Consider the following 17,029-nt stretch of genomic DNA (forward strand, 5'->3'; position numbering starts at 1 on the left):
TGGCCCTAAATTCACAAACTGCAGCACTTGTTCCAGGCATTTTCTTTGTAAGATCCTCATGGAATTGCTTTGCCTTCTCACAAATGATCGACTCCACAACACTGTCTCCCACTAATTGTTTTTCCTGAATCCACAATAATAATAAATTTTCCATCTCTTCTATTATTGGTGGCCTTTGTTTAGTTAGAAAAGTTACTCCTTTTGCAACATTAGCATCTTTGATTTGTTCTTTCTTTGCCAGGATGGATATAATTGTTGATTTATTCTTGCTGTACATCCTGGCAAGTTCCACCACCTTCATACCACTCTCATATTTTTGTATCACTTCACACTTAAATTCCATGGTGTTTCTCACTTTCTTTACCACAGGAACTTTACAAGGAACTTTCTTTGGAGCCATGGTTACTTATTTCACAGTTGTACTGCAAGAAAAACCACTAAAAACAATGGTAAACAAGTGAAATGTTTGGATGCATGAGCAGAAGCTTCCCCACCCACCGAGAGACAAAGCCAAACTGAAGCGCAAGCTGCCTCAGGCGGCGGATGGACGCGTCCAAAATGGCCGATAAGCGAGCGCCGAAAACCCCACCGATAACCGAGTTGGCCGATAACTGGGGGTTCACTGTAATAATAATTATAACGACTAGATGTATTTAAGCCATTGCACAATTCAAGATATCCCTGTATTGCATAACCCTGGTCCTCATACCTTAATACACACAACTGGACTAGTGCAGAGTGCAATGTAAATTTGTAATGCAGTTAAATATTAGCACTGATGATCTGAAGCAAATTGGAAGAGGCTTCACAAGTCATCCCATAAAAACTAATATTCCCGGGTGACTTAACCCTTTATTGTCCAAACATTAATCTACATTCTTACTCCTAGTGCTCCAAATTTAGATCGATGTTTTATTTTTCCTGCCTTTGAATTTAGCGTCAAAGGGCTGATAGGCCTAGGCAGCATAGAATGGGCTTTAAAACTCAGTGTGTGCTGTATTAAAAAAAATCTGGGACCACTTAATACCTTGTGGGGGCACCAGTTCAACTGAGCACCAGCTAGAGCAAACAGTGTGGCAAACCTCTGGGTTTCACTAATACCATGTTGTATTAACACTTTCCTTTTAGGAGGAAAATGATGTTGACCCCAAGTTTAGAGGCTTTGAGATGAATGTGATCACAATTGGTCAAGGAATATAAAAAATGTGGATAACCCATGTGCAACATTTGTGCCACATCCTTTCAATTCTGATGCAACTGGTAGTATCCTGCCAGAATATCCTATCACCTTTGCCCTAAGTAAAGAGAGAGAAATAATTCTGCAACATGTGTAAAACATGTTCAGCTAGCTGGCTGACTGGCTAGATGACTCTGGCTAGCTGGCTGGCTAGGTCTGTCTGTCCCTGTGTCTCTCTCTTTCTGTCTGCCTGTCTCTGTTTCAGAGAGTCTCATGAGCTAAAAATCAGGGACTAAGTTTATTTAGGCACGGGTACACATAAGTACAGTTATACATAGTGTAAATTACGTAGGATAACCCAAAGAAAAGCCAGACAAAGTGCTAAACTGTGCTTTTAGATGAGGCATGAGCATGACTGTGGCAAGTAATATGCATTTCCACTTTTTCAGACATGATGATTTTGCTATGTGTAATACTTGTTATAATCGACTCTGAGTGCATCACATTCCACAATCACTGTATGATGGAATCTGTTCAATAACTGCAGAATGTCACTTCTGCTCTGATTTAAACTTTTGGTGTTGATGAGCGGCTTTCTCTGAGACAGAGAGAAAGTGAAAGAGAAAGTGAGAGAGAGAGAGAGAGAGAGAGGCAGACAGTGACAGGCATGTTTATATGTGTGGAACAGTGAGAACAAATAAAAAATGATATATATTGAGTGACTGCACCGTCAGCAATGTAGAGTGACTCTCTTGCCTGACACCGTGCTTCATATACTCAGCATTTCTAAAAACATTGCAGGGACCAATAAATAATTTGTATATATTTCTAGACAACAGTATGCTACCAAGGCAGGTGAACATGTTCACCTGCCGAGTGTGTTTTTGACTGATTACTATTTTTGTGCCTAATATTGGTATGAGAATAAAGATTGAATATAAAATCACAAGAAGTACAGTAGAACCCCCATTTTCACTGATTTGGTATCCGCAGTTTCAGTTATTCACAGTTTACTGTGGCTTAAAAATATCTCTTAATTTTGCATAATAATAGGCCTCAAAGCACAAAAGTAAAGAAACTGGCAGTTTTTTAAACCTAAGAGAAGTCGTGAAGTGCTTCCCATCAGTGAAAAAGTGATAATTGTCCATTATTGTGCATAATTTATCACTTAAACTTTATAATAGGTATGTGTATGACTTATATATATAGGGTTTGCTACTATCCATGCTTTCGGTATACACAGCAGGTCCTTGGAACGTATCCCACGGATACAGGGGTCCTACTGTGCTGTAAATTGTATTTTTTTTTTTCAGCAAGTCGGCCGTCTCCCACCAAGGCAGGGTGACCCAAAAAGAATGAAAATCCTCAAAAAGAAACTACTTTCATCATCATTCAACACTTTCACCTCACTCATACATAATCACTGTCTTGGCAGAGGTGCCCAGATACAACAGTTTAGAAGCATATATAAAGATATATAACATATCCTTCCAAACATAAAAATAATGTAGACTAAAAAAAAATGAGAAAAAAAAGGTATATCAGTAACATTTCTGCAAGTGGCAGGGCTCCGTGTTGCCGTCAGGTGAGCATCTAGTGCCAAGTTGGCCACCTTGCATCTTGATAAGTACTGGCCCTTAAATTTTTTTTGGTCTTATTACACAGAAAATTGTCCTCTTTGTTTAAAAAAAAATAAAAATATTCAGAGCAATAGCAGTGAAAATGTAGATCAATGTTTGGATAGTTAAAGGGTTAATTAGAATGAGAATTTCACATACACACTTGAATTTCTTTTCACTGTCTACCATCATTGAATTAAGAGCCACCATTTTTTGAATGTTTGATGCCAAGCAACAGGGACTTTTGGAGACATTCAAGTAATCTTGTCCAAGTTACAATACACCTGCATTGAAAATTTGAAGTAGATCAAATGAGGAAAAACTGGAACTTCGAAAGACAAAAAAATTCTGGCAACAACTTAAGGTTTACCTTTGGGGATATCCTCTTTTTGTGACTGCTTTAATAATAATAATAATAATTATCAGGATTTGGGTCATTCCAGCTCCAATTTTGATATAATTTTACATGAAGGTTGGCATGTATATCAAACTAAGTTTGGGAAAATTTTAGTTCATGATATGTAATAATAGTAATACTATGGCAGATGAAAATTTCACTGACCTGCAGCACACAATCAGTCTTTCAGGTTATTGCTGTGGCAGATCTTGAAGAATAAAAGTTGTGTAAGTAGACATGTCTATACAACTTTCGGAGCTGATTTCAAAAATTGTAGTCATAAAACTTGCATGCTTTTACTTTTTTCACAGTATGAAGCCAAAGTAGGCAAAACAGTGTTGCTTAAAATTGAATCTTGAATTCAGCTGTCTATATCTCTAAAGGAAAACATTATTTTAGTATGACATTATTGTAGCCAGCTACCCAATTGGACATCATCACAATCCTAAAATATCAGACTCCAAACATTTTTAGTTCCTGTGTTAATGGTACCTAAAAATGCCCTCACAGACCTCATAGTGAATTTTAGGCTATTTTCTTATAAAACCTTTATTAGAAAGTGCAGATTCCAAACTACAAGATGTCTATATTCTGGATAGGCATTTTGCCCTTGAAGGGAGAAAACAGACCTTAAAATAACGTGATTTTTGGCTTGCACAATGTTATAATGAAAATCAGGCATTTTTCAGTTGTTGTTACAGAGCAACAACAGCTACTGTATAGCCCTTGTGGCTTAGCGCTTCTTTTTGATTATAATAATCATAATAATAATAATAATAATAACAACAGCTAGAACTTCGTGTTTAGGTGTCCTTATACAATTATCATTGGTGATTTCAATTGTCATCTGAATTGATAGGGACTGAAATTTATTTTGCAAATTAAGCTTAGAGGTGTCACTCCAAACATTCAATATCCCAAACCCTTCCTTTAAAGTGCAGGCAATGTACTTTTCATCTCCAGGGCTCAAGTCCAGATTACTGGTTTCCCTGAATCCCTTCAGAAAACATTACCCTGCTCACATTCCAATACTGCTCTTATCTACTATGTAGTTAATACTGACATTTGATAGAAAAAATTATCAGAAAGGAAACAGATTTAGGTGTTGGAAATCCATTATGTACATCTTGAATAAACTCTTATTGTTAGTTACCAGCTAAGCTAAAAAGTAATAGGCATCTTGGAAAAATGTAAACAGTTGAAACTATTGTAAGCAGGTTCTTCACTACTAATACTGGATAATCAAAACATATGCATTAGAACACTCATGAATTTGAGGTTTCAAGTGTAATTGTTTATTAGTAGTTACAGGAACATGGCTTATGTTTATAGTTTATTGTCTTTTGTTGTAAATTTATAATTTTTTAAAATTATCAATGGTTTGTGTGTATGTGCACACTAGTAGTGGAGAGGAACCATGGGCCACTGAGTCGTGAGCTGTGCAAAACTGGATGTCCTGCTAGCCTCCGAGGCAGCCTCTGGCACCAAGTACTGGGGTTAGAGATTACTGATAAGGTGTGTTACTGCCCTTTGGCCTCGCTTCTACTTTATACTTGTTCAATCTTGATTTGGTAGCTAGAGTAGGGCTGTGATACACAGCCTTCATGAATGTAGTTCCACTTTGATAACTTTTCTGTGTATATACAGTATATTTCTATTGTTACCTTTATTATTATTATAAATTTTTTTAAACATGCTGGCCATTTCCCCAGCAAGGCAGGGTAACCCAAAAAAGAAACACTTTCACAGCAAATAACCCAAATCTTCCCTTTAGAGTTCAGGCACTGTACTTCCCACCTCCAGGACTCAAGTCCAGTTAACCGGTTTCTCTATCTTTCACAAAACATTACCCTGCTCACACTCCAACAGCTCATCAAGTCCCAAAAACCATTAATCCCCACTCTTATCTAACATGCTCACACATGCTTGCTGTATGTCCAAGCCCATTACACACAAAACCTCTTTTACCTTCCCCCCTCCATCCTTTCCTAGGAAGACCCCTGACCCGCCTTCCCTCCACTACAGATTTATACACCTTCCAAGTCCTCTTATTTTGCTCCTTCTCTAAATGACCAAACCACCTCAGCAACTCCTTTTCATCCCTCTCCTCCTCCTCCTCCTCCACACCTTCTCCTAACTCTCACACTACAAATTCTCTGCATGATATTTATACCACATATTGCCCTTAGACACAACATCTCCACTTCCTCTTTGATGCAACATTCACAACCCATGCTTCACACCTATATAAGAGTGTTGGTACCACTATACTCTCATACATTCCCTTCTTCACATTCATAGATAATGTTCTTTGTCTCCACAGATACAGATAATTATTATTATTATTAAGATTAATGTAATTTTGTTTAAATTATTATGAGTAAACATAATTATTATATCGATAAGTAATAATATTGATAAAATAATGTAACTATCATGTAAATACTGAAGAGAGATTAAGTGAGGAAGCCTGGAGAGCAAATAGATTCAGCAGTTCAAATAAAAAATGAGTAATGTATGATGGGGAGGTAGAGATATAGTACTGGAAAGATGGAGAGGATATTCTGACTAGTTATTGAAGGAGTGCAGGCACTGCCCTTCCCTCCTCCAGGACTTATAAATAAGGCAGGAATATGATTACTGGTATGTACACTACAACTGATAATAGAAATGAGGAAAGACGTATGTTTGAAGAAGTAATTAGCTTGTGGAATAAAATGTCCCAAGTCACTTTGTGGCATTTATGTCTACATTTGTCTAGAGAATGTGTGACTGGTGAAACAAGCTTTATTGAAAAATTCTGTAAAGACAATTTTAATGGCAGCACTGCAAGTACATGGATGAGCTGGTGCAGGCAGTGATGCAACACGAACTCTTGGTGGATAAGCTTATCATGAAGGTGAGGTTCTCACTGTACACACTAGTTACACTTTCCATAAATCTAAACCTTCAATGGCTAAATAAATTTGTATAACTTTTCCAGTTGATTCTAAGAAGCAGTGATTATTATGCTCACTCTACAAATATTTCCACAGGACATCCAGCTGACAGCTTCTAATGATGACCAGTACTTTGTATTTGAAGATATATTATTCCAGGTAAGCCTGTAACCCCTCAGTAGATAGATGAATCATTGTCCACAAAAGCTGTACAAGTATAAATACTGTAGTATAATACATGTTTTCCCCTCAGGTCACAAAACAGGTGAGTAGTATTTATTGTAGGAAGTCAGGTGTGGTAGGTATGGTAGCCTGCCTAGATACTATGTCTACACTTAACCCTTTGAGGGTTGAGACCCTTGATCATTCACTCCCACCCAGGGTCAAAAAATATTCGGAAAAAAAAAATTATTTTTTCTTACCAAAATCTTTAGAATATTTTTCTGATTGTAACAGGCCAATTTTTTTTTTTCTTTGTGATCAATACTTACCAAGATATAGAGGCTTGAAGGTGACAGAAAGTGAATCACTTATCCCAACATCACCGACTGCCAGTCACTCGGTAATCTTATATTTACTTTTAATGTACTATTTTCTTTTATTTTTTAATATTTTATTTTTTCAAGTAACTTTTATGGTCTGTGAGACCAGTATAAGGTATATTGTATATAAATTCACTCATATGCTACACAATAACCGCACAAACATTGTTGTTGTTCTATGGTTTACAAAATATGTACACATGAACCAACAATAAAATGTTATTTATTACTATTTTTCTATAATATATAAACACATATAGAGTCACTGGACATCTTCCTAGAAGTGCTGCAGCTTGTGGAACTCTTTGAAACATGGTGTTATGAACAGTGGTGTTTTACACTCCTCACACATAAAACGAGTGTCTGTGTTTTTTTTTTTTTTTTTTTTTGTATGTGCACAGACAAAACACCTCTTCTGAGCAGTTTTCTTTGTAGTAGGAGGCAGTTGTATTAGGTAGTGATCACCAGGCCTCAGACGAGAGGGTAGTTGTTGATCAGTTCATAGGCGGTTTTCTGTTGCAAGTGTTGTTACTTGGTACTTGAATAATATTTCTCTAATGACAGGACAAACAAAATTGACCATATGGTGGTTTGTTTCTGGTTTTCAACTTATACATATTATAAGCATTGAGCATGGAAATGTCCAGAAGATGAAAAAAGAGTTTTATATACCACTTATAACTCTTGTGAACACAATCAGCAAACCCTATTTGCATGTCACATTTGTCCACTAAGTACGTATTGAGGGTGTAGTCCACAGCTGCAGGTTTTAGAATGGGTTCATTGGTCTCTATTCTGCCTGCCAGTATCTGTCATTTCATTTCAGTGAATTGATGTCAACAGTGTGACATCTCGTTTGTCATGCCACCGAAATGCCATAATGTCATTCGCAGCAAACGCCTGCACCTTCCCTCTGTGAGTGCCAAACTCGAACTTAGGCATATGCTTATGATTTGCACACACTGTACTGCACACATCTGTCATATTCACTTGCAAAAAAAAAATCACTGAGTAAGGGGCTTGTGTACCAGTCATCAATATATAATATATGCCCCTTAACAAGATATGGTTCCATCATTGTTCTAACCACATCACCAGAGATACCTAGTAACTTCCTGGTATCTTGCAATGTATTACTTCCAGTGTACACAATAATATCCAATACAAGACCACTAGCAATCACAAAGTACAAACAACTTTATACCTAAGCGTTTCCTCTTGCTTGGTATATACTGCTTGAATGACAGTCTACCTAAGAACAAGATCAAAGACTCATCAATAACAAGCTTCCTGAAGAGATGAAAATACATAGAGAATTTGTTTCAGATACATAAACACATTCCTAATCTTATATAACCTGTCTTTTCTGTCAGGCCTGGTTTTGTCCGAGAAGTGTAGCATACATAATAGTAGCACAAATTGATTCACTGGTATTATATCACTGAAAACTGGAGTTGCAATCAGGCGATCTGTTGACCAGTATGATTTGACACTGTGCTTATACACATCTGGCATAAGCATTATTGTGGCAAAGAAAAGATACATCTCAGCCACAGTTGTGCCCTTCCACTGGTGTTGGCATGATCTTGGTGAAAGAATTGTGTTTGCCATGGTGTAATCAAAGTATGTGTTGCTTTCCCTGACAATAATTTCCATCATGGGTTCATCAGAGAATAACTCGAAACATTCCAGTTCAGTGGCATTGTTCCCAAGTATACAAGATGGCCATATTCCACTTCAACTTTCATCAAAGTGATGGGGATTGGGAACAAAATTGGCATCTTCCTGCCAATCCCAGATGCTGTCTGCTGGTGGGTACTGGATATTAACAGGTGGTTGTGGTTGTGAAGGTTGTGGTTGTGCAGGTTGGTGTGGTGGGTGGGTGGGTGAGGGCGAGCTTTGTTGTAGCTCAGCTGAGTCAGCAGCGTGGGTACCAGCATGGGGCACTGCTGGTGTCTCATGGTGCATGGCACCACCACCATCTGATGATGCATGCACATTATCCATCCCAATTGTAACAGTATCATCTTTATTTTCACTATCTGTTCCTGTTGTATGGCCACGAGATGTACTCCTTTCCCTTGGAATAGCACATGGCACACTACCAGAGTGCATGTAGTGTCATACATACTGACGCTTCACCGGAGAATATTCCACTTCGCTCTCGCTACTGGAACTGTTTGCAAGAGCTTAGATATATTCACTATCATCACCACTGCTTACATCTGGGTCCTGGACACGGGAAAATATGAGTTTCCTCTTTCATTCTGGTACAACTGAACGTGAAAAAGATGGCCTAGTACCAGAGGTGGAAGGTTGAGGGCCATCTGGGCTTTCATCACTATTACCGATATTATGTTCATTACTTTTGTTCACAAACTTCTCAAAACCATGAAATTCATCTTCGCTGACACTTCCATCTGTGCTAGAACTATCACTTACCTGGAGTTTACCTGGAGAGGGTTTTGGGGGTCAACGCCCCCGTGGCTCGGTCTGAGACCAGGCCTCATGGTGGATCAGGGTCTGATCAACCAGGCTGTTACTGCCGACTGCACGCAAACTGACGTACAAACCATGGAACAGTTGGTCAGGTACTGACTTTAGGTGCCTATCCAGTGCCTTCTTGAAGACAGCCAGGGGTCTATTGGTAATCCCCCCTTATGTTTGCTGGGAGGCAGTTGAACAGTTTTGGGCCCCAGACACTTACTGTGTTGTCTGTCAGTGTACTCGTGGCACCCCTGCTTTTCACTTGGGAACAGAAGAGTCCCAATTCACCTGGGGGTGAGGAGTTTCATACTACGAGGCATGGTAAACAAGGCGTACTGAAATGGCATTCCCACAATGCAGTGCAGGTGCCCCGATTTTTTCCTACTGCATACACTGACCACGCAGACCCATTCTCTCACATGTAGGCCTACCAGCTTTCTCCCACTCGATTTAAAGGCGCTAGAATTTTGACGTATAAGTATGGGACTGACCCTGGCTGGTAAGCCGTACATGTATGGGACTGACCCTCAAAGGGTTAATATACGATATTTAAAGCAGCCCAAAGCAATAAAATAAACATACAGTATACTCATTACTAACGTTAAAATATGTGTAGTCTTAATGTAGGGTGAGAGGTGAGTATTTATTATAGAAAAAAGTCAGGTGTGGTAGGTACTACACCAGCTACCACACCTACTCGAAATATATAACTTAAATTTAAAGTGCCCCAGAGTGATTATTATTATTACCATCGACATACCTTGTTCACTGAGTTTAATCATTTCTAACAACTGCCCTTAGATGCCACCATAAATGAAAGAGAATGAGTAAATGAGAGAGAGAGGAGGAGATGCTGAGAATTGTAAAGAAACAGACAAAGGTGTAAGGGGAGTCACTCGGCCAGATGTGTATTAATACCTGTTTACTTTTGATTCAAACAAGTATGTACATTTGCATGAGTTGGTGAAGCATTGACCCCACAACACAAACACTTTGTGTACAAGTTGTCTTCACGTTAATGCAGCAGAAAAAATAAATAGCTACAAATGAAGGCATACAAAAGGAATAATGTTCTGCAGTTGCCAGTAATACTATAGTACGTATACACACTTTCACTGATGTTGGACTAGAGAAAACGTAATTCTTGCTGTCACTCCTACAAGTCGCCCAGCTACCACATCTTATATTTGTCAAATTTACATTCTACTGTGGGTGTATGTATTATGTTTATATATATATTTTTTTTTTTTTTTCAACAAGTCGGTCGTCTCCCACCGAGGCAGGGTGACCCAAAAAAGAAAGAAAATCCCCAAAAAGAAAATACTTTCATCATTCAACACTTTCACCACACTCACACATTATCACTGCTTTTGCAGAGGTGCTCAGAATACAACAGTTTAGAAGCATATACGTATAAAGATACACAACATATCCCTCCAAACTGCCAATATCCCAAACCACTCCTTTAAAGTGCAGGCATTGTACTTCCCATTTCCAGGACTCAAGTCCGACTATATGAAAATAACCGGTTTCCCTGAATTTTTTTTTTTTATTATCACACCGGCCGATTCCCACCAAGGCAGGGTGGCCCGAAAAAGAAAAACTTTCACCATCATTCACTCCATCACTGTCTTGCCAGAAGGGTGCTTTACACTACAGTTTTTAAACTGCAACATTAACACCCCTCCTTCAGAGTGCAGGCACTGTACTTCCCATCTCCAGGACTCAAGTCCGGCCTGCCGGTTTCCCTGAATCCCTTCATAAATGTTACTTTGCTCACACTCCAACAGCACGTCAAGTATTAAAAACCATTTGTCTCCATTCACTCCTATCAAACACGCTCACGCATGCCTGCTGGAAGTCCAAGCCCCTCGCACACAAAACCTCCTTTACCCCCTCCCTCCAACCCTTCCTAGGCCGACCCCTACCCCGCCTTCCTTCCACTACAGACTGATACACTCTTGAAGTCATTCTGTTTCGCTCCATTCTCTCTACATGTCCGAACCACCTCAACAACCCTTCCTCAGCCCTCTGGACAACAGTTTTGGTAATCCCGCACCTCCTCCTAACTTCCAAACTACGAATTCTCTGCATTATATTCACACCACACACTGCCCTCAGACATGACATCTCCACTGCCTCCAGCCTTCTCCTCGCTGCAACATTCATCACCCACGCTTCACACCCATATAAGAGCGTTGGTAAAACTATACTCTCATACATTCCCCTCTTTGCCTCCAAGGACAAAGTTCTTTGTTTCCACAGACTCCTAAGTGCACCACTCACTCTTTTTCCCTCATCAATTCTATGATTCACCTCATCTTTCATAGACCCATCCGCTGACACGTCCACTCCCAAATATCTGAATACGTTCACCTCCTCCATACTCTCTCCCTCCAATCTGATATTCAATCTTTCATCACCTAATCTTTTTGTTATCCTCATAACCTTACTCTTTCCTGTATTCACCTTTAATTTTCTTCTTTTGCACACCCTACCAAATTCATCCACCAATCTCTGCAACTTCTCTTCAGAATCTCCCAAGAGCACAGTGTCATCAGCAAAGAGCAGCTGTGACAACTCCCACTTTGTGTGTGATTCTTTATCTTTTAACTCCACGCCTCTTGCCAAAACCCTCGCATTTACTTCTCTTACAACCCCATCTATAAATATATTAAACAACCACGGTGACATCACACATCCTTGTCTAAGGCCTACTTTTACTGGGAAAAAATTTCCCTCTTTCCTACATACTCTAACTTGAGCCTCACTATCCTCGTAAAAACTCTTCACTGCTTTCAGTAACCTACCTCCTACACCATACACTTGCAACATCTGCCACATTGCCCCCCTATCCACCCTGTCATACGCCTTTTCCAAATCCATAAATGCCACAAAGACCTCTTTAGCCTTATCTAAATACTGTTCACTTATATGTTTCACTGTAAACACCTGGTCCACACACCCCCTACCTTTCCTAAAGCCTCCTTGTTCATCTGCTATCCTATTCTCCGTCTTACTCTTAATTCTTTCAATTATAACTCTACCATACACTTTACCAGGTACACTCAACAGACTTATCCCCCTATAATTTTTGCACTCTCTTTTATCCCCTTTGCCTTTATACAAAGGAACTATGCATGCTCTCTGCCAATCCCTAGGTACCTTACCCTCTTCCATACATTTATTAAATAATTGCACCAACCACTCCAAAACTATATCCCCACCTGCTTTTAACATTTCTATCTTTATCCCATCAATCCCGGCTGCCTTACCCCCTTTCATTTTACCTACTGCCTCACGAACTTCCCCCACACTCACAACTGGCTCTTCCTCACTCCTACAAGATGTTATTCCTCCTTGCCCTATACACGAAATCACAGCTTCCCTATCTTCATCAACATTTAACAATTCCTCAAAATATTCCTTCCATCTTCCCAATACCTCTAACTCTCCATTTAATAACTCTCCTCTCCTATTTTTAACTGACAAATCCATTTGTTCTCTAGGCTTTCTTAACTTGTTAATCTCACTCCAAAACTTTTTCTTATTTTCAACAAAATTTGTTGATAACATCTCACCCACTCTCTCATTTGCTCTCTTTTTACATTGCTTCACCACTCTCTTAACTTCTCTCTTTTTCTCCATATACTCTTCCCTCCTTGCATCACTTCTACTTTGTAAAAACTTCTCATATGCTAACTTTTTCTCCCTTACTACTCTCTTTACATCATCATTCCACCAATCGCTCCTCTTCCCTCCTGCACCCACTTTCCTGTAACCACAAACTTCTGCTGAACACTCTAACACTACATTTTTAAACCTACCCCATACCTCTTCGACCCCATTGCCTATGCTCTCATTAGCCCATCTATCCTCCAATAGCTGTTTATATCTTACCCTAACTGCCTCCTCTTTTAGTTTATAAACCTTCACCTCTCTCTTCCCTGATGCTTCTATTCTCCTTGTATCCCATCTACCTTTTACTCTCAGTATAGCTACAACTAGAAAGTGATCTGATATATCTGTGGCCCCTCTATAAACATGTACATCCTGAAGTCTACTCAACAGTCTTTTATCTACCAATACATAATCCAACAAACTACTGTCATTTCGCCCTACATCATATCGTGTATACTTATTTATCCTCTTTTTCTCAAAATATGTATTACCTATAACTAAACCCCTTTCTATACAAAGTTCAATCAAAGGGCTCCCATTATCATTTACACCTGGCACCCCAAACTTACCTACCACACCCTCTCTAAAAGTTTCTCCTACTTTAGCATTCAAGTCCCCTACCACAATTACTCTCTCACTTGGTTCAAAGGCTCCTATACATTCACTTAACATCTCCCAAAATCTCTCTCTCTCCTCTGCATTCCTCTCTTCTCCAGGTGCATACACGCTTATTATGACCCACTTCTCGCATCCAACCTTTACTTTAATCCACATAATTCTTGAATTTACACATTCATATTCTCTTTTCTCCTTCCATAACTGATCATTTAACATTACTGCTACCCCTTCCTTTGCTCTAACTCTCTCAGATACTCCAGATTTAATCCCATTTATTTCCCCCCACTGAAACTCTCCTACCCCCTTCAGCTTTGTTTCGCTTAGGGCCAGGACATCCAACTTCTTTTCATTCATAACATCAGCAATCATCTGTTTCTTGTCATCCGCACTACATCCACGCACATTTAAGCAACCCAGTTTTATAAAGTTTTTCTTCTTCTCTTTTTTAGTAATTGTATACAGGAGAAGGGGTTACTAGCCCATTGCTCCCGGCATTTTAGTCGCCTCATACGACACGCATGGCTTACGGAGGAAAGATTCTTTTCCACTTCCCCATGGACAATAGAAAAAATAAAAAAGAACAAGAGCTATTTAGAAAAAAGAGAAAAACCTAGATGTATGTATATATATATATGCATGTGCGTGTCTGTGAAGTGTGACCAAAGTGTAAGTAGGAGTAGCAAGATATCCCTGTTATCTTAGCGTGTTTATGAGACAGAAAAAGAAACCAGCAATCCTACCATCATGCAAAACAGTTACAGGTTTTTGTTTCACAGTCATCTGGCAGGACGGTAGTACTTCCCTGGGTGGTTGCTGTCTACCAACCTACTACCTACCTCCCTGAATCCCTTCACTAAATATTACCCTGCTCACACTCCAACAGATCGTCAGGTCCCAAGTATCATTTGTCTCCATTCACTCCTATCTAACACGCTCATGCATGCTTGCTGGAAGTCCAAGCCCCTCGCCCACAAAACCTCCTTTACCCTGTCTTTCCAACACTTTCGAGGACGACCCCTACCCCTCTTTCCTTCCCCTACAGATTTATATGCTTTCCATGTCATTCTACTTTGATCCATTCTCTCTAAATGACCAAACCACCTCAACAACCCCTCTTCTGCCCTCTGACTAATGCTTTTATTAACTCCACACCTTCTCCTAATTTCCACACTCCGAATTTTCTGCATAATATTTACACCACACATTGCCCTTAGACAGGACATCTCCACTGCCTCCAACCGTCTCCTCGCTGCTGCATTTACCACCCAAGCTTCACATCCATATAAGAGTGTTGGTACTACTATACTTTCATACATTCCCTTCTTTGCCTCCATAGATAACGTTTTTTGACTCCACATATACCTCAACGCACCACTCACCTTTTTTCCCTCATCAATTCTATGATTAACCTCATCCTTCATAAATCCATCCGCCGACACGTCAACTCCCAAGTATCTGAAAACATTCACTTCTTCCATACTCCTCCTCCCCAATTTGATATCCAATTTTTCTTTATCTAAATCATTTGATACCCTCATCACCTTACTCTTTTCTATGTTCACTTTCAACTTTCTACCTTTACACACATTCTCAAACTCATCCACTAACCTTTGCAATTTTTCTTTAGAATCTCCCATAAGCACAGTATCATCAGCAAAAAGTAACTGTGTCAATTCCCATTTTGAAATTGATTCCCCATAATTTAATCCCACCCCTCTCCCGAACACCCTAGCATTTACTTCTTTTACAACCCCATCTATAAATATATTAAACAACCATGGTGACATTACACATCCCTGTCTAAGACCTACTCTTACTGGGAAGTATTCTCCCTCTCTTCTACACACCCTAACCTGAGCCTCACTATCCTCATAAAAGCTCTTTACAGCATTTAGTAACTTACCACCTATTCCATAAACTTGCAACATCTGCCACATTGCTCCTCTATCCACTCTATCATATGCCTTTTCTAAATCCATAAATGCAATAAAAACTTCCCTACCTTTATCTAAATACTGTTCACATATATGCTTCAATGTAAACACTTGATCTACACATCCCCTACCCACTCTGAAGCCTCCTTGCTCATCCGCAATTCTACATTCTGTCTTACCTCTAATTCTTTCAATTATAACCCTACCGTATACTTTTCCTGGTATACTCCGTAAACTTATTCCTCTGTAATTTTTACAATCTCTTTTGTCCCCTTTCCCTTTATATAAAGGGACTATACATGCTCTCCGCCAATCCCTAGGTACCTTCCCCTCTTTCATACATTTATTAAACAAAAGTACCAACCACTCCAACACTATATCCCCCCCTGCTTTTAACATTTCTGTCATGATCCCATCAGTTCCAGCTGCTTTACCCCTTTTCATTCTACGTAATGCCTCACGTACCTCCACCACACTTACATTCTGCTCTTCTTCACTCCTAAAAGATGGTATACCTCCCTGGCCAGTGCATGAAATTACCGCCTCCCTTTCTTCCTCAACATTTAAAAGTTCCTCAAAATATTCTCGCCATCTACCTAATACCTCCCTCTCCCCATCTACTAACTCCCCTACTCTGTTTTTTACGGACAAATCCATACTTTCCCTAGGCTTTCTTAACTTGTTTAACTCACTCCAAAATTTTTTCTTATTTTCATTAAAATTTCTTGACAGTAATATATTTCTTATATAATTTTGAAAAAATATCATAGATGGATTAGTGAAAATGTTTATATTAATGTAATATACGACATTTAGAGCACCCCATAGCAATTATTATTATTAACCCTTTGAGGGTTTCGGACGTACTAGTACGGCTTACGACCCAGGGTTTTTGACGTACTAGTACGCCTAAATTCTAGCGCCCTCAAATCTAGTGGGAGAAAGCTGGTAGGCCTTCATATGAAAGAATGGGTCTGTGTGGTCAGTGTGCACAGTCTAAAAAAAATCCTGCAGCACACAGTGCATAATGAGAAAAAAAAAACTTTGACCATTTTTTTGGAATAAAACAGCGACTTTGCACTGTATTTTCGTATGGTATTTATCGTTGTATTCTAGTTTTCTTGGTCTCATTTCATAGAATGGAAGACATATTCCAGAAATTGAGATGATTTTGACTGGTTTTACAATGAAAAGTACCTTGAAATTGAGCTCAAAGTAGCAGAAATGTTCAATTTTTACCAAATTTCGAAAGTAAACAAATCGTGCCAAGCGTGCAATACACGTCAACTGGTGAGTCTAATATTCTTTCACAAGTGTACCAATAATATTTATACCATTTTTTACACAAATGCAGTAGTCTGCATAACAGTAAATCTTATATTTTTTGTGAGAATAAAAATTGAAAGTGGAAAGCAAAAGAATATAAGAGGGGCCTTGAGACGTGACTGATGACCAGAGGAAATGTCATTTTAGTGCCAGGAATGTCTTTCTTGTTTATTCTGGACCCTATTCGGAAATTGGCATCTTTTGAAATTTGTGTGAAATTGGCAAAATTGCTAAATTCTGACCACTGTACTGGATAGTTGAATTTCATAAATGGGTGGTTTCTTGCACCCATTCGATAGAAAAATGGAG

At 39.1% G+C, this 17,029-nt stretch overlaps 1 protein-coding gene across 9 annotated transcripts in view; it reads left to right on the forward strand.

The window, feature by feature from the left end:
- The window catches only part of LOC128700441 (TBC1 domain family member 19), a 73,762-nt gene that overhangs the window by 39,730 nt on the left and 17,003 nt on the right, over nucleotides 1–17,029 (forward strand). For 6 of the 9 annotated variants that reach the window (XM_070100167.1, XM_070100175.1, XM_070100176.1 and 3 more), the window contains 3 exons: nucleotides 4,596–4,708; nucleotides 6,018–6,092; nucleotides 6,229–6,291. In XM_070100167.1, the coding sequence (XP_069956268.1) occupies nucleotides 4,596–4,708; nucleotides 6,018–6,092; nucleotides 6,229–6,291 (251 nt within the window). The remainder of the gene's footprint in view (nucleotides 1–4,595; nucleotides 4,709–6,017; nucleotides 6,093–6,228; nucleotides 6,292–17,029) is intronic. The other 3 variants (XM_070100171.1, XM_070100172.1, XM_070100174.1) reach the window with 3 other exon arrangements.

Source organism: Cherax quadricarinatus, chromosome 71, assembly GCF_038502225.1.
Source record: "Cherax quadricarinatus isolate ZL_2023a chromosome 71, ASM3850222v1, whole genome shotgun sequence".
Lineage (NCBI taxonomy): Eukaryota > Metazoa > Arthropoda > Malacostraca > Decapoda > Parastacidae > Cherax > Cherax quadricarinatus.